Below are 17,469 nucleotides of genomic sequence, written 5' to 3'. Positions count from 1 at the left end.
TTTAGGTCAATCAAGTTCATGAAAATGCAGAGATTTCACAAATATCCCTTCCTTGTTTAACAGGCAGAAGAACCTCAAACATGACACCTCGGGGTCATATATTCTCTCACGCTAACATACAAGCACAAAGACATCAGTACATTCGCCGTTGCAAGTGGTTAAGCTCACACATGACAAAAATTCTCACCCTATCGAAGTTCAGTTCAAGCTGGACCTCAAAGGATATAATATGTGCAGAGTAAGTAACAGAAGTTGAGTCGTTTGCCTTAGTCATGCGTTATAATATTTGCTCTGTGATTCTTAGGCTCGTCGGTGCTTTCCTTTCTAGGGCTATACTTGACATACTGACTATTGTTTCATGTTATGTATAAGAGTGAACCATTCTGTTTTCTTAGAATTTGTTTCTTTCGTACCTATTCATGTGTGCTTCTCATCGAACCCGCAGAGTGAACCCATGGAAATATTTAAAGTTGGATGGAATATACTCCGAAGGGGGCATTAACCCTCGGATGGAGATTCAAACAATATTTCCAGGCCCGTATATGTATAATCGTCAAGAGATGTCTAGACGCAAACATTGGACTTCGAAGTCAGTTCGATATAGGATGATCTAAAGTGACTGTTTGCCCCGCGTTTCAATTGGCAAGAAGCACATCGCCACAAAAGCAGCCAAGAGCAGAGCACCCGCAGCATAGATAGGCGCAACAGGATCAGTGCTGGCATAGATACCGATGATAGGTGCCATGAGACCAGCAATACGGTTCAAACAGCTAGCAATACCAGATCCCGTGCCTCGATTGGGAGCAGGAAAGACCTCGGGCGTGTAGGCATATAAAACTCCATACATGATCATCTGGAAGAAAGACTCCAGCGAGGAGCAGACCAGCTGTATGTTTGGATCCTTTGAAGCTGTGAAGCAGAACAACAAAACGCCTGTGATTAAAGTCGAGCCAGCCATCGTTCCCTTCCGACCAATATATTTGATATCGACGGTAGCCCATGCAAGAAGCGGCCCGGGGATTCCACAGACTGCAGTGATCGCGTAATTGCGGTAGGTCTCGTATGTTGTAGAGTTGGCGCTCAGGTACTGAGGAAGGAAAGCATTAAAGAGGGTGTAGCCCATTCCAATACATGTCCAACAGATCCAGATCAGGATAGCTGGTTGAAAATGTTAGTCACATAACGAGAAGAAACATGTGTCCGATAACATACTTGAAACAGCAAGCCGCTTCGTTTTGAAAACCGGCGCAACCTGCTGATATGAAAATATCTCTAGCGATCTCTTGATGATCTCTCTATGAGACAGGCCCTGCTTCTTGTCCTCTTCTGGATATCCCCCGATATCGTTCAGGATCTCTTCTGTGAGCCATGTGGTGGTTTTATTCTTGTGGGCAATTCCTTGAACGGCAGCCACAGCTTCTTCCTGACGACCGCGGGATACGAGGAACTTTGGCGACTCATACAGAGTGAAGAGGAAGAAACGGCAGAGGAACCCGAAGAAGGTGATCGCACCAAGGGATAAAACAAGATATCTCCAACCCCAGTTGTTTGCCTTTGTGCATGTCGCATAGCTTTCGCACGAAAAGTTCGGAATAAACGCCCAAGCAAGCATACTATTCTTGGCTTAGAACTGGACCAGAGCAAGACTGGACTGTGACTGACCTAGCAATGAGAGTACCGACAGACCACCATGTAGCCAGTCCACTCAAGATACTTCCCGAATTGGGAGGCAGACATTCTAAGAAGACAGCGGCATCAACGGGAAGATTTCCGCCAACTCCAAGACCCAAGCAGGCATAGAGGGCACATATACTTGTTTCAGTATCAGCTGAGGTGAACTCCTTGATGGCTAGGCAGCAATCTTACCCAACCCAGTTCGGTCCACCCCCAGCGGCAAGACCAAATGTACCACAGATGCCAAGGGTCATGTTGAACGCGGGACGTCTTCCGATAGCGTCGGAAGCAATGCCCCAGAATGAAGCACCAACAATCAGACCAACAAAAAGAGAGCACGTCGCAAAACGGGAATCGGTCTCAGAGACACCGAATTCCATAGCAAGTGGAGTCAGTGTGAGGGCAACACCCTGTATGCGGTTAGCTGATAGCCTCAGACCCGGTCAAGCAGGATAAGTCGTACCTGCAGCCAGAGGCTAAAGTAAAGCAAGCTTGTTAATAATGATTTCTGTCCGATTCGATGGGTAAATTCACTTACTTGTCGGCAACCCAACCCATACCGCAGAGGATAAACAGGCCCCACTGGTACCGGCCCATACCGATATCCTGAACTGCCCTATTGATAATCTTTGCTTTTCCTGCAAATTTACGTTACCCGGATTTGTACGTCTGAATAAGAAAATGGGGTCAAGGCCAATCCACATTCCGCAGAAGCAACCTAGTTGGATGTCGTGGACTTACGGTCATAAACAGAGTCGTGGCTCGAAGCGGCGATATCTGCTTCAACCTCAGCTCGGAGTCCTTCCAAAGTAAGCGTTGTACCAGCTTCAACACCGCTGGCGCCATTCTCTTGGAGCGAGGCCCTGTCAAGACTGGAGTTGGATCCATTATCTGCGGCCTCTTTAGGTTTTGGCGCAGAGCCACCAGCGAGAGGCACCACGACCTCGGGAAATCCTCGGCGGTCGCGGTTCGTAAAAAGGGCTTTCCAGCTCAGGTCAAACATGGTGCGCAGGTCTTAATGATCTTAATGAGTGCAGCGGGCAACGGTGGGTAGAGGTGCGTGGCAAAGTGACCGGTTGGTGCGACGGAATGATGTTACTTGCGCTAAGGGCTACGCTTAGCGTGTTGCTTTCGATGTGCCCTTACTGGAAACTGTCATCAAATCGGTCCTGGAATTGTGGCGCGATGGTGGATAAGAGGTTGCAGACGCAAGGGCTGGTATAATCCGATTCGTAAGGTGACTCCGAAGAAATGCGGTATGGGACAACGGGCAGATTGAAGGTGTCGCAACGGGAGTGAGGATGCAACTATTTGCTGCTACTTTCGGAACCTCGAGTTTTTGCTAGACCTTGAGTATGGATCAAGTTTCTTTGGACTTTGAAACTATATAGCGGAGGGTGGCCACCAGCAACAATGTTCTCGGGATCCGATCCAACGTGTTGAGCTGGATAGATGTGAAGAAAAGCGCACACGTTCGTTGAGGTCGATCTGGTAGAAGGAAAAGTGAGTGAGTAGCCGTTTCCGCAGGAGGCAAGGCAGACGGCGTGTAATGTCAGTCGACAGTCGAGTCTGGATGAGCGGAGGCACGGTAAGAAGGAAAGGGAGAAGGCCAATTGTAATTATTCATGAAAATCTTTCATGAAGCCGAATCCTACTTAGATAATAAAAACCATGCTGTGTGGCTCTTGCAGATGTCCGCCAACCAGGCACGCTCCATGTGGCCTATGGGTCTAGCTACAGCCACTGATGTATGGCTCCCGCCCTGAGATCCACAGAAGGTCCACCTAGCCAAGCCATGTTCGGAAGGACAACTGCGATCCAACTTCCGGCCATCTGCCAAGAATGCTAAGCGAGGGTTGGACAATACATACTCCGTACTGATGCAGCACTCTCTGGCCTCTGACGGGTGTCGACAAATTGTCTCGGGCCGCTTTTTGCGGCTGTTCCCACACCTTGTTGCTCCGCCCAATATCAGCCCCAAATTCTACACATGATTTCTTCAAGATTGTTCCTCTCTCAGATCACGGATCCATACCGATTGACCAAGTGGCAAATTCAAAGAGAGTATCGGCTCACTGAGTATCAATAATTGTTTAATTATTCTTCGCTACCATTAGCTATGGCCGAAAAAAGAGTCACATATTGATGTTGCTTACGAGACTAGCACCCGTCGCAGTAACGTCCAAAAAAGTTGATTGTGTACCTAAACAATCGGTTTCTAGAGCTGAGGTATGTCACCAGTTGATGACCATGGAATGATACTGCTAGAATAAATAAGCCAAAAGGTCATTGTCTTAGTATTATAAATACATATGTCGGATATGGGATCGTCAATATCGCCCTGCGAAACCCTAATTCCGTCACCGTCATCAGTCTTCACCAAGACGGATGCTGGTGTCGTCACCAACCGGTTTTCACAAGAAATAATTCTGACAGACACAGAGCTACCAGAGGCGGTGTTGGACCCCCAGTTCTATTCGGAAAATCCACCCATCTACCTACCTCAATGAAAGAGTAGCCTCATGCGGGCCCCACGGGCAGCGGCAAACCCAGTCTTCTCGCCCTGCTGCTCAAACTCGTATCTCATCCGCTCCAGCATCAGAGACCGCGACCTTTATAAATACCACCCCGCCTCGACTCGTCCCTTCGTCAACAGCCCCGCATTTTCTCCCATGAATTGAACTTCTACTCGCGGGCCGTTATGTCTTCCAACTTTCTATTGGTGCAGGTTTTCAGCCGGCGGGGACCCCCCACTCCGCGTTGACGGCCGAAGAATTATTTGCTTCCCCCAATGCCAACAGCGAACGCTTTCAAGCATTCCATTCTGAACGCCCACCTTGGAACTGATGCCTAGAAAGCCATCGAGTCTCACTGTGCCGTTCTTGTTACCATCCTAGCATTGATCATCGAGTGCTTCAAGCGGCATTTTCTTTTTGGGAAGGGAGCAGATGTCTGTCCATTTGAAGGTTCATCATCTCCTACTTCCTATATATACTATAAAATAGCTACTAGCTTGTATTTGAGGGGCATGCAATGAACAAGCTGCAAGATGCAACTTTTCCGATCGGGTGGAGACACGGGCATTCAAGCTCCTGGTCGCTGTGTACTTCACAGCACGGGTTAATTCTTGCTCTGCCGAATACATACTCGGCTAGGGGCAATTTGCCTGTGCTATGAATTAAGCAGAAAGTAAGCACGGGTTACCTTAGCCGATCCCATTAGGCGTGCTGATTGGTGTGCCTTGTAGGCTAAGCCTTCCACTACCTCGCCGGTTTTAGTGACCCGTCCCATACTATGCCCGGACCTTGAGCGCACACTCCAACCAGAGGCCGCAAGGACCCTTCTATGCGGCTCTCCGGTTTGTGCCGCGGGCGCTCGGACCTGACAGGTGGCCCCCAAAGGCACCGTAAAAACTGAGTCACAAGAGAGCACTAGGCGTTCAGTACGATCCCGGAGATCATCCCAAAAAGGCTAGCGCTCTTCCAAAGACTCTCCCTTTTTTCTACGAAATAATAGGGGCCATTGCAATTCATATTCCTCAATTTGATTTTAAAGGAAGACTCAACCCCCTGCCTAGCTCACTCATCATTTGCTTCCACGTCGCATTCATCACCATGACGCGATTTTCTTCTTTGTTGGTGTTCTTGGGCCTACTCAGCACTTCTCTAGTTACCGCAACCTACAATCAAACGGAGCAAAACGAAAATGCTACCTGCGATGTAAGTAGCTTTCATGCTTGCTTACATACTCTTGAACTTCCAAGTATCTCATGATAAGATCCTATTGGCTGATATATTTTTGGTCGCTAAGAATGGCTGCTTCTTTAGCAGCTTCCCGGGCGGATCCTGCACGACCGATGCTGCGTGCATGTGCGACAAGCAAACGTACCGTGAGGCATATTTTTGCTGCTTGGGCAAGAAATGCGCCAGCAGTGTCTTGCCTGGTAAACTATCCTTGCGGACACTTGCGACCACATATTACCGCTGACAACCCATCCCACGCTATCTAGACTCCATTGTGCGGCAGAACTCGGACTGCGAAGCCAGAAATATGCCATTCACGTTCGACGCAGAAGCAGTTTGCGGCATCGAATTGACTACCTCTACCACTGTCTCAACAAGCGCAACCTCTAATAGCTCCGTTGAAACGGCATCCTCGGCAGTGTCTGCAACCACCTCTGCCGTGTCTTCTACAGATACAGCGGCTTCCTCTACGGTCACCTCCGCAGCTTCATCTGTAGAGAGCCAATCTAGTTCAGGCACTTCAACACCAACTCCTACGGCTAACAGCGCGTCGTCAGCAAAGAAAATTCTGTTAAAAGCTGTTGTGGGCCTGGTTGCTGCGTCTGGAATATTGTGTTGAAAGAAGACGTATTTGCTACGAGGATAACAGCCTATTAGGGGTGAAATAATGAGTAACCATACTCGATATCGCGTTAACAAGAGCCCCTAATAAGCCCTCACGCTAGGCTTTAATAGGAACAATCATTTGTTGGCAGGCAATGCTACGGAAGTTTTGTGTGATAGAGGAAGACAAATTGAGGGCCGAGTTGGGCTAGTTTGTCAGATTCAAAATACCTCATGCCCTCGCCTTTTTGGATCATATTTGTCTATCAAATCCTTCGCTCTCTGAGAAACACTATGTCACCCTCAACTATGAAACAAAATAACCCTAGAAACGGCCGATCCTGTGGAAGCGGGGCTTCAGATAGTTGTGGGGTACAGTAAAACCGCATGCTCTACCATTCTTAAACATTAAAATTCGGACCGTGGTACTTTACGGTGTGGTAGTTCTGACAAGGTTTGAAGATTGATGTGGAAACGGCTTCAAACTAAGGGTGTCTCTCCACGAGGTGGTTAAACCCTAACATAAACTCACCCACACGGGCAGTCGCGCTAAAAGTCAATAACGGAAGCCGAAAACCTAAGTTATCAGCATCTGCATTCTAGTCGGATGAATTGTGTTGGCCAGAAGACCAATAGAATTATATCCAACTCTTTGAGCCAGCCTTGAGACTTATGGCGATTCTAACCTCCGTCAAACTGCCCTGAACTTCAGGATCGGTGTGTTTATCTCGGCCACCTTTAAGCTACTGAACGGCATTGTGACTGACCTACACTTACCTAAGAGGCTAGAGTCAATCCTTGGGATAAATTGCTACAGATTTCCCACCAAAGACTATCCTTGAACCTACTATCACACTCATTCTTAAGCATGGGCACTCTTGACCGCATAATGGTCCGATTCACAGGTCTCTCAACAGGATCACTGCGTGGTGCAGTACTTATTGCAGTTGAAGATTCAGGTATTTAGTTCATCATGATCTCCTACTTTGATATTCAGGATGCAACGCCCCCGAAATAGATTAATTGTACTGGATTGCTTCGGTTACACAGCTTGCAACTGCAGTCGCTGTCATTCAACTTGTGGCACGCGGGACTCTGTTACTGGACGATGACGTTCGCAACAAGGTCCCCGAACTTGCAGCTACAGAGATCTTAAAAGATGCAAAGCACGGTAATGCTATTACAAAGAAACGTTTATCTATGGAATGGAATAATTACTCACCCTTTTCAGACTCTTCACAAAGATTGAGGAAGCTTCTCGTGATCGATTGCAAATTTATATACCGACTTGGGATTTATGGATGGTACAGAATTCGCTATGCGTCACGAGGGACCAGAGGCAGAGCATGTCTTGCAACGCTACTGGATATTTTGTCTACATGCTTCTCATGTCCCCAAACTCTGTCAGCAGTGGTCAATATCACACACTACTGACCTTCATTTTGGAATTCAGCTGGGAAATGTAGTCCCCTTGGCTCCTCAAACAAGCTCCATCCAAAAGGAGAGTGGTGATGTTCAACGGGAGAATAACTGCAGATGCTGCGAACCGATTTTTGGCGACCGTTAGGGACCTGGGGATCACCCGGGCGACTGGCTGCTTGGACTCTTCATGTACCCATCTGATCCCATCATTCGTCCCCACGGAAATGACTTTCGATGATGACCCCCCAAAACAAATTGTGGCTGCCGCCCAAGATCGCCTCCCTATTGATGGGATCTCCTCAGTGTCCGACCCGTGCCTGGTTGCAGTTGCTAACGCATCGCATTCTAGGTCTTCCCACCCGACCGATCCGATCGAGGTGAGCGTCGACAAACGCGAAGTGCGGGCTTTGGATGCTATCAACGGGATTCAGTTCGTCTGCGATCAGTAGAACTGAGCTTCGCAGCCTTCTCAGGTCATGCAGATTTATCTCTCAATACCGGCTCATTGTCAAGCCGTCAACGAGTTGGAGCTCAGAAGCATCTTCAAAGTGAACAACGACAGTGAGCTGTTATAGGCTGCCTCTGGCATCCAGCCGCGACCTGCGAATCCCAAGATCCTCGTCGAGACATACCTAAATAGACCTGATGCCGACGCTAACTTTATCCTCTGCGATGGCGAACTCTCTTCTTCGAGGCGTCCGGCGACTCCCCATTTGCCGCGGACTCGAGTGAGAGCAGGATGAAAGCCGACTTATGAACAGGCAAATGTGCTGCCATCGGCGCTACCGGAAGATGTGCTGAAGCTTATCCGGACAATTCTGTTCCAAATGATTCTCGATATCGACTTTCGAACTGGCCGGCATCTTCCACCTAAGAGCCCACGTAAAAACAGTCAGCTTTGGAGTTCACAGAGGAAGATGGAGACTTGGATCTTCGCCCAAAGGCCGAACCTGCCAGTACCACAGCTGCTGCTTATTTCATGATCGAAGTCAACCCTCGGCCTCCTTGTTTTCAGTGACTCAATGCCACCTGGATCACTTATGGAATCAACTACATGGCCCATTATATCCTCGCGTATGTGGAAGACAATGCTGATATCTATGCTTTTTTTCATCCGTTGCGGACATGGACGGCCTCAACGAGTAAGGAAAAGGTATGGTACCAGACTGTGTTCATTGCCAAATTATTTAAGGAAATGAGACTGTGGTATAACAAATCAAGGATTGTTGTAGCAGCCTCGCGTCCCAGCAATCATTCCGAGGCAAGTCAGCCACAATATTCCTCGCGTCAGCGAATATGAGCTCATTTGCATCCAAGGAGTTAGCATCACCATTTGATGGGAACATGGAATCCACATCAACTTACTTCTTTCACTCGAAAGTGAAGCCACCATCCTCCACTCTTAGCCTCCGCGGGGCCTCCCATGGTGATTGCCGACGAGACCGTGGTCCTCCAGTCGACTGTAGAGGTTAGCAGAAATTTCAAGGCATCAATGGTCCACGGGTGCACTCACCCTGATCATCGAAAGATCGTGCGTCGTTTCGCAGGCGTTTCGGGGATCGTTCGACAGGATGCCCTACAGGCCCAGTCGAGGTGGGCATCAGCCAACAAGGCAGGAATCCGAAGATTCCCACCGACCAAAAAGGAGAAAACGAAAGCAATCACAAAAAGAAAAGAAAGGATGAGATGGGGCAAAGGGGAAGGAAACGAAGCCAGATTTTTTTCTGAGTTTACAATTTTCTGACGTGAATCATCACCGGGGCAAGCGAAGAAAAGAGAACAGAACGAAATGGGCAGCGGCCGGCCTGAAATGAAAAGAACAAAGCACAGAGAAGAAAAAACGAACCAAATGAAAGGTAATGAGATGAGCCACACAAATGAATGCACAGTGTCAACCCATATCCAACCAGGTCAGCAAGACCGAGAAGGCAATGCTACATGCGACGATACCAATGATACTCCCCGACGAGAGAGATCGACTGGTGCACTCAATAGAGCGCTTGCGACGCGGCAAATGCTGGAACTCGACAACAGGCGGACTGAGAGGAGCAAGGCAACAAGGAGGGAAAGGTACACGCTGGGCTGGGAACACCGCAAAGCGAGGAGGGGGAAAGACAGGCTCGGAGAACTCCTCCAGCTCATGCACAATCACGTCCCCAAACGAGACGTGACGCTGATGAACTTTAGAAGTGGCCCCGGGAGGCTTCAGAATGGGGATGGGCAAAGGCACGGCCGGGCGCGAATCCCCATCGGTCTTCATTTCACCAATGGAAACTTGGCGATCAGCCGGATGGGCCTTGCTCTTTGCTCGAGGAGCACGTCGACGCTTGCGAGAGACACGCTTCATGGCCTGCTGGGTCTCGAAAGCGGGACGGTTCTTCCGCAAGTCATTGCAAGTGCGACGGAGATGGGACCGGGAGCGGGGGGAGGCCTCGCATCAGGAACGAAAATCACAGAACTTACCTCTGCTGGCGGCCTCGGCTGGTTATGAACCAACTTGGGCGACAGCTTCGATAGAGCAGTGCTTCCAAACAGAAGCAGGCGGGCGGAACGAGGCGAGCAGAGGGCTGGGAAGGCCATCGGAACGACGTCGTCTGGGAGCACAAGAATGGGGGACAGTCTCTCAGAGAGAGAACAAGCAGAGCACCAATGGAGTATGCGGAACGCAGTGAAGCAGAGCTCAAAGCTAGCAGCAAAACAGCCAAATGGTGTGGGAGGAGGAAAAGAGGAAAAAGAAGGGAAAGGATGGAGGATATACAACGGCGGCCAAGGGTCCATGGCAACGGGTGTCGTTGTTGGGAAGGCACCACGAACGACCCTCACAACCACCAAGCTCTACAACTGGAGCAGGTGCAATGTCCTTCAGGTACAAAAAGCTCGGAAGTACCACGGCGCTCCCCTCGTGAGCGCGCCGCAGTGGGTGTAAGCGTGACGGCTGAGCCAAAACAGTATGGAAAGGTGTATAGATCGAGATTATCAGATGAGATCTAAAATTAGCTCATCAGTCACAGAAAATATCAGTCCGATGCTACTGCGATGCTCAAATACTCCATAATAGTAGTTCAGTAATTAGCGTTCTCTTTCTTCTACTGCGTGAAATTATCTCACGGAGTATCCAGCGAATTCACAGCACAATGTCAACATGCGCCCGACTTGGAACATCGAGGCTTTTCTTGAGAAAATCGTACCCGCTGTGCAAATCTGGCTTCTGCCGCAGAATAGAAGTACGTCAAGTAGGCCCTGCTCGTGTTTTGAGCTAGGAGTAAATACGGCCGTACCGAAGTTGCGAGTAAGGAGCTCGGACGGCTGGTCGGTGTAACCACCAATTCCGGAACACTTACCTTCCGATTTACTGCGAGGGAGCCATAAACTCTCCAAATCTATCTGTTCGACTGCGGGGGTACCAGAATATTTTGTCGTTGCCGGGGAGCATCTCTCAAGCCCAGATATCACGTGGAGAGCGGCTTGGAGAATGTGGTTGCCAGCATTCCAGCGTTGGCCTGGACTCCTGGCGGGGAATTGGCAGAACCCGATAAGAAGCACAACATCTTGTGTACAAATACCTTTCATTTCTCCAGGGACCATCATTTCCATCACCTTTGAAGTTTCCCCCCCCCTCTCTCTCTCTCTCTTTCTCTCACACACACACACACACACAAGCGCACACACACAATATGAAAACACACATTGTTGCTCTTGCATCTGCAACCTTCTTGTTAGGTACAGTGCAAGCACAAAACAAGAATGAATCGTGGCCACATTATGATTTTGTCATTGTCGGTGGAGGAACGAGTGGATTGGTCCTTGCCAACAGACTGTCAGAAAAAAAAGGTGTGACTGTTGCGGTCATCGAGGCTGGAGATTCGGTGTTCAACAATCACAACGTCACAAACGTCGCGGGCTACGGCCGGGCCTTTGGATCACACATCGACTGGGCCTATCAAACTGAGGAACAACAATATGCCGGGGGATCAAAACAGATTATGCGTGCTGGAAAGGCCATCGGTGGCACAAGCACCATCAATGGTAAGTATCACTCCTTTTTCCGGGGCACACATCATTTGCTGATTGTGGCTTCTTTTACCCAGGAATGACATATACTCGAGCGCAGAGTATTCAAATCGATGCTTGGGAAATGTTCGGGAACAAGGGCTGGAACTGGGAGAGCCTTCTTCCATACTACAAGAAATCGGAAGGGTTTCAGGTGCCCACGCGAAACCAAATATCTCGTGGGGCCGACTACTATATCAGCTATCATGGAGAAGAAGGTCTACTGAAAGTGGGATGGCCTAACGCGATGACCAACAGCAGCTTACTTCCCACCCTGGATGAGACTTTTAATCAATTAGGTGTCCCTTACAATCGCGATGTTAACGGTGGCAACATGGTCGGCCTCACTTCCCACCCCAATACAGTTGACCAGAAGGCCAATGTCCGTGAAGACGCCGCTAGGGCTTACTACTGGCCTTATCAAAAACGCTCTAATCTCAAGATTATCACCAATACTTTCGCAAACAGGATACTATGGGCCAATGACTCTCACCATGAGGCGGTTGCAATTGGAGTGGAGGTCACCAGTCCCCATGGCGTTGAGACGATATACGCCTCCAAGGAGGTCATTCTCTCAGCTGGCTCGTTGAAATCCCCTGTCCTCCTGGAGCTGTCCGGGATTGGTAACCCGGATATCCTCCACAAGTATAACATCCCCATCAAAGTTAACATTTCCAGCGTTGGTGAAAATTTGCAGGACCAAACAAACAACGGACTGTCTTATGAGGGGACGGAGTTTTGGCTCGGATCACCAACCTTCTCCGTTCTACCGTCAGCTAATCAGATTTATGGAACTAAGGTCACCGAGATCGCTTCCGCTGTGAACGCCAGCTTGGCCGACTATGCAAAGGCGGTCTCTAACTCATCGAACGGCGCAGTGCAGGAAGCCAACGTTCTGGCGGCTTTCAAACTGCAGTATGGTTTGATCTTCGAATCACAGGTTCCGTTTGCAGAGATTGTCCTCCTCCCGATCGCCGATTCGTTCTCTTCTGAATACTGGCCGCTACTTCCTTTCTCGAGAGGCAGTATCCACATTCAGTCCGCGAAAGCCTCATACCCAGCTGCCATCAATCCGAACTACTTCATGTTTCCAGAGGATATCAACGCCAACGTCGACGTGGCTCGGTTCATTCGCAAGGCATTTGGCATAACTCCCCTGAGTGATCTTGTGGGAGATGAGTTTGCACCAGGGCTGGATAACCTACCTAACGATGCGTCCGACTCTGAATGGCAGGACTGGGTCAAGTCAACCTGTATGTACCGCACACAATCCCCGCCCGAAAAGCTAGCTGACGCTCTTTTTAGATCGGTCAAACTTCCACCCAGTGGGGACTGCCAGCATGCTTCCCCGCAACAAGGGTGGCGTCGTCAGCTCCGACCTCAAGGTTTACGGTACCAAGAATGTTCGGGTAGTTGATGCTTCTATTTTGCCATTCCAACTATGCGGGCATTTGACAAGCACTCTCTACGCCGTGGCTGAAAAGGCGTCAGATATAATCAAGAAGCAATACCGATTCTAGTCCTCTATCGCTCAAAATCAGAGGAGCAAATTGACCCCTGATATCCACATATCCGGTTTTGGGGGCCAGAAGGTCTCGGTATCGCGGGCGCATCGCGGGATTATGACTTTGATATGTCAGAATGGGAACGTGTTTGAATGATGTATTTTATGAATAATGTGATCATGTCTCATGTAGGGCTGTGGAGAGCCCATGATTTTAATTCAACTTGTCCCTAGTACATAACAACTCTTTCGTACAAGGAACATACTTCTGCAGTCTTGTAGTGTGCATTTCCTTCCCTAGATATCAGCTACTCCACCAGTCATATACCGGCTGGAAATCACGCGCCCTCTCCATATGATAGAGGCAAAGCTCGCATACCTTCTGTAGCAGCCAGATGACGGCCAGCCGTGCACCGATAGGAGGTCCGATCGAGGAATAATCCTATGCTTATAGCTGAAGCGAGGGCCATCGGATTAGGAGATTCCCGAAAATGACATGGATGAGGATGCAGCTTTCGAGGTCGGCTTAGTTTTGGGGCAATGGTGTGGGAGCGAAGACTCTCTATACTAATTGCCGCTTTCAATTGACGTACCCAAGAATGGCTTCATGATATGTATTGAAATTCACAAACGGACTGACGGCCTGCAGAGTCTTTCATTTGTGATCCAAGGACAACTTTAAAGTCACAAAGAGCCTCCGGGTTATCCATAGGCACAAAGTATATGTGGAAAAATTTTATATGATCCAATTGTTTCATGCTTGAGGTGTCTCATGAGAGACATGCTATGACACGAACCGGATCCTCGCCAAAGAATCTCACAGGACCAGATCGCCTGTCCTTTCCCTTTCCAAAGAGCCCAGACCATGCGCTCAACTTACTAGCCCTCACCGGCTCGGATTTCCACTAAGCCCAGACCGTCTAACTGGCTCCTTTGTGGAACGGAAGCGGAGTCGCAAAAGTCTGAACTGCCTAGGGAGAAGCCCCACTCTGAGCAATCAAACCCGTTGTGAATGAACAGGAAAGTGGGTTATTTCTCTCGCTTTACTCTGAAAATACCTCGTTCAGGGCTTATAAGGGGCCAAGAAGCATTTGAAGGCGACATTCTTCTTGGTGCGGACGAGTTTCCTGATTGGGTATCCCCAGCCTTTGTCCGGACGAGCCGGGGACGCCAAGGGATCGATGAATGGTGTTGGATCAGACACTCAGCGAAGAATTTCTCGGCATAGTAGTCAGTACCGCCTACTACAGCCAAGATGCGCTATCATTTGTGTTCTCTGGTAGTCATTTGCCAGATGGCAAAAACATCATCAATCATTCTGCGACTAAAAGTACTTCCTGACGTCAATTTTCCATGTGTTGTTCCTGTCTGCGCCACTTAAATCACTGCCTCGCCTCTCTATCAATGGAAGCACACAAAGTCGGGCAGTGCTGAGCGCGTTCCATGGAAATCTCCGCAAGCTCATTAAAACGGGAAGCCGACGGGAGTGTGCTTATTGGCTGAGAGCTGTGCCTTGCCCTGCCAAGATATTGCAAAGCATGTTCATTGGACGATACCCTCAACTATATCCACTTCTCGCCAGTATTGACCAATTGTGCTGCTTTGTCGCTTGCCCTGGACCACTTGCAGAGTGTCCACGGCGCTGCAAAACTCAACCGGAAAAAAACACGTAAACCACACGAATGTTCTACACCTGATCCGTGCTGAGGGCTCGCATTTTGTGTGATCGAGAAATGCTTTGGAGTCGCACAAATCGTAGAACAGTCGGAGATGTTGCAAATGCATGGTCAAACGTGAGTCTGCAGAGTCAATTGCCTCTGAAACCTTTCGCCAGGGCCTAGAATCCAGTCCGGTTCACAAGAGCCCGCTAGTGTCCAGCCAAGAGTGTCGGATCGCCCACCGAACTCCAGTGCCGCGCAAACGGGGGCCCACTACCTGATGCGAAGTCGCAGCGCTGGAGACATCCAGTAAGCCACAACTCCAGGGCAAAGTTTAACGACAGGTCCACTGTGCGGTATCGTCGCACGGGGCTTGACCGAGTCTGAATTACCGGTTGACACAGTCAGTCCGGTACATGCCGAGTGACCATCAGTCCGACAATCTTGTGTCTGGTTGTCAAATGCTGGGCCCTGAGAAGAGTTTGACAAAGACCTTTCAGTATCTACCCTTGAGGGTCTCAACTAAAAATCATGGAATTGCGGAGAGAGTTAGGCTTTGTATTTGTCTCGTGGATTCACCCGGACAGAATGTACTGGGGGTTCATCAGGCAGCGGGTCTCTCGCAACCTTCCCGGAGGTTCCCTGGTGAAACGTCCACCGGCACTAAAATTAGGGTTCCACGAACCATGCCCATCGACTCCTCGCCTACAACGCCTTTCACAAATTACCGCGGCCAATCAGACTTACCAAGATTCGCTGCGCTGCTTGAACAAACTCCTCAAAAACCCAGGGCTGGGTTTCCCCCTCGATCCTAGCGCCAATCAAGGCCAAGCCCTAATCCACCGCAACCCATCAGCCCCGACTGGCCACACGTCAACCCACGGCGTCGGCCCTTCTGGACCGCAAACGCCTACGCACCTCCTGTCCTTCTCATTCGCAGTCCACTCAGGCCCTTGACGTACATGCGGTTCTGGGCGTCCGTCCATGGATGTCTCCATTCAGGAACCAGGCACCGTGGCCTGCCACTGCCCCCGAGGTTGATAGAGACGAGGACAAACGTGGCGGGGAGCAGCCACCATGTTTTGTCAAAATCCAGACCCAAGTGAACCGATGGGTATTTATATGAGGGCATGCGCCTTCCGCTTCAATCTTTCTTCTCCTCAACCCTCGTTCTCTTCAATTTATATTCCATTCTTTCAATTCTACGAAGTTTTGATAACTTCAGTCATTCCTTTCTACAAGTCGCTCATTTGACTTGTCCAGAACATTCTTTTCTTCTGATCATTTGACGTGCCCGTCCTTCTTTCAACCAACCCGCAAAAATGCAGTTCGCCAAGTCTATCCTGCTGCTGGCAGCCCTCACCACCGGCTCCATCGCTCGCCCCGAGGGCCACCAGCGCCGTCAGTACACTACTCCCACCACCACCAGCGCCACCTCGTCCGGTGGTGCCTGGACCGACATTCCTTCCAGCTATTCGACCTCCGGCTTCGGCGGCGTGACCAGCAACACCGGTAGTGGCGTCACCTACGCCGGCAACGTGGGCAACCCCTACGGCAGCAACATCATTGAGGTTTCCTCCGCAGACGCGAGCCAGTACAAGTACGTCGTGCAGTTCCAGGGCTCGAACACCGAGGACTGGACCGTCGCCATCTGGAACAAGTATGGTTCCGACGGCACCATGGACGGCTGGTATGGTAACGCCTGCCGCACCTTCACCCTCGCCGCCGGCGCCACCACGTACATCGCCTTTGACGAGGACTCCCAAGGTGGCTGGGCCGCCAGCCCTGGCAGCACTATCCCCACCGACTCCAACGGTGGCTATGCCGCCACCTGGGGCGAGTTTGACTTCGGCTCGACCACCAACAGCGAATGGTCTGGCTTTGATGTCTCCGCCATCGCGGCTCAGAACGCTGGCCTCACTGTCCAGGGCATGCAGATCTGCGACGCCATCGGCGGCACCTGCTCGTCCATCACCCCTAATGCTGCTACTGTCAGCAACGCCTACACCACGGCCGAGACTGATGTCGGCGGTATCGGTGGTAACCTCGCTGCGGGCCCTGTCCGTCTGGCTGTCATCATTGACTTCTCTTAAGCGGAATGGAGCGGAGCAAGTCTGTGCTTGTGTGGCATGCCGCGCAAGTGTAGAACCCCAAATTTAGAAATCCGTTTGCTTTTTTTGGATTTGGCATCGGTGTTTCAGGTCCGGGTGTGGTATGTGATGGGTTGTATACCCAGTTGGTATCGTCTTTTATCCTTTACTTTCTTTGTGGATATAGAGTATCAGGCTGGTCCTTGATCCTGTGGATTACTACTTTGGGAAATGTCCATCTTTCGTCCTATACCATCGGATATACCACTGGCCTCCAAAATGAAATTATCTTTCATCTCTTCAATTCGTCCACTGTGGTCACAGCAAATGCATCAATAGTAGCCACTTGGTTTCAAGTCTGCTAGTTCGCCCAAGATGGCGCTCCCGTGTGTAATGTGGCGTCCATGGCTGCATCATCGCATACGTACGCCGCCACGTTTTTAGTGGCTTGACCTTTACCTTTTGGGGCCAGCCACTAGTTGCTGCTTGTTCACCGCCTAGGCCGCTATTGTATATCTCAGCACAACCCTGGCGCGGGATCGGCGCTAGGCCAATCAATGTTGTTATGTAAGCAAATCAAGAGCCGGGCATAACTAGTTACCTTAATTTTTGATTCCTTCAATTGCCATTCGATGAACAATATGGATGGTTTTCTAGTTCCAGAGGACGCAAGATTCATCCTCCATTTCAGTTGTGCATTTGGACTGCTATTCTTGGCTCGTCTA

General features: G+C 49.9%; 5 protein-coding genes across 5 annotated transcripts; 3 read left to right on the top strand and 2 right to left on the bottom strand.

The window, feature by feature from the left end:
• Positions 1-610: 610 nt before the first annotated feature.
• Positions 611-2,677, bottom strand: N7482_009269 (MFS transporter; the record flags this gene model as incomplete). The annotated part of the gene is made up of 7 exons (XM_056691393.1): positions 611-1,158; positions 1,213-1,613; positions 1,663-1,812; positions 1,867-2,084; positions 2,138-2,150; positions 2,213-2,312; positions 2,416-2,677. The coding sequence occupies 7 exons, from the start codon at positions 2,675-2,677 to the stop codon at positions 611-613; spliced, it is 1,692 nt and encodes a 563-aa protein (XP_056539099.1).
• Positions 2,678-7,666: 4,989 nt separating this feature from the next.
• Positions 7,667-7,891, top strand: N7482_009268 (uncharacterized protein; the record flags this gene model as incomplete). The annotated part of the gene is made up of 1 exon (XM_056691392.1): positions 7,667-7,891. One exon carries the CDS (start codon positions 7,667-7,669, stop codon positions 7,889-7,891), a length of 225 nt encoding a protein of 74 aa, XP_056539098.1.
• A 1,442-nt stretch (positions 7,892-9,333) lies between these two features.
• On the bottom strand, positions 9,334-10,022 carry N7482_009267 (uncharacterized protein; the record flags this gene model as incomplete). The annotated part of the gene is made up of 2 exons (XM_056691391.1): positions 9,334-9,795; positions 9,906-10,022. 2 exons carry the CDS (start codon positions 10,020-10,022, stop codon positions 9,334-9,336), a joined length of 579 nt encoding a protein of 192 aa, XP_056539097.1.
• A 1,094-nt stretch (positions 10,023-11,116) lies between these two features.
• N7482_009266 (GMC family oxidoreductase) lies at positions 11,117-13,012 on the top strand (the record flags this gene model as incomplete). Its single annotated transcript, XM_056691390.1, has 3 exons — positions 11,117-11,468; positions 11,531-12,745; positions 12,798-13,012. The coding sequence occupies 3 exons, from the start codon at positions 11,117-11,119 to the stop codon at positions 13,010-13,012; spliced, it is 1,782 nt and encodes a 593-aa protein (XP_056539096.1).
• Positions 13,013-15,976: 2,964 nt separating this feature from the next.
• Positions 15,977-16,747, top strand: N7482_009265 (putative allergen; the record flags this gene model as incomplete). Its single annotated transcript, XM_056691389.1, has 1 exon — positions 15,977-16,747. The coding sequence occupies one exon, from the start codon at positions 15,977-15,979 to the stop codon at positions 16,745-16,747; it is 771 nt and encodes a 256-aa protein (XP_056539095.1).
• Between the last annotated feature and the right edge of the window lie 722 nt (positions 16,748-17,469).

The sequence above is a fragment of the Penicillium canariense genome, assembly GCF_028826845.1.
Source record: "Penicillium canariense strain IBT 26290 chromosome Unknown utg000007l_segment0_segment0, whole genome shotgun sequence".
NCBI lineage: Eukaryota > Fungi > Ascomycota > Eurotiomycetes > Eurotiales > Aspergillaceae > Penicillium > Penicillium canariense.
The sequence above is the reverse complement of the archived record's forward strand: the minus strand, read 5'-3'. Positions and strand labels throughout refer to the sequence as shown.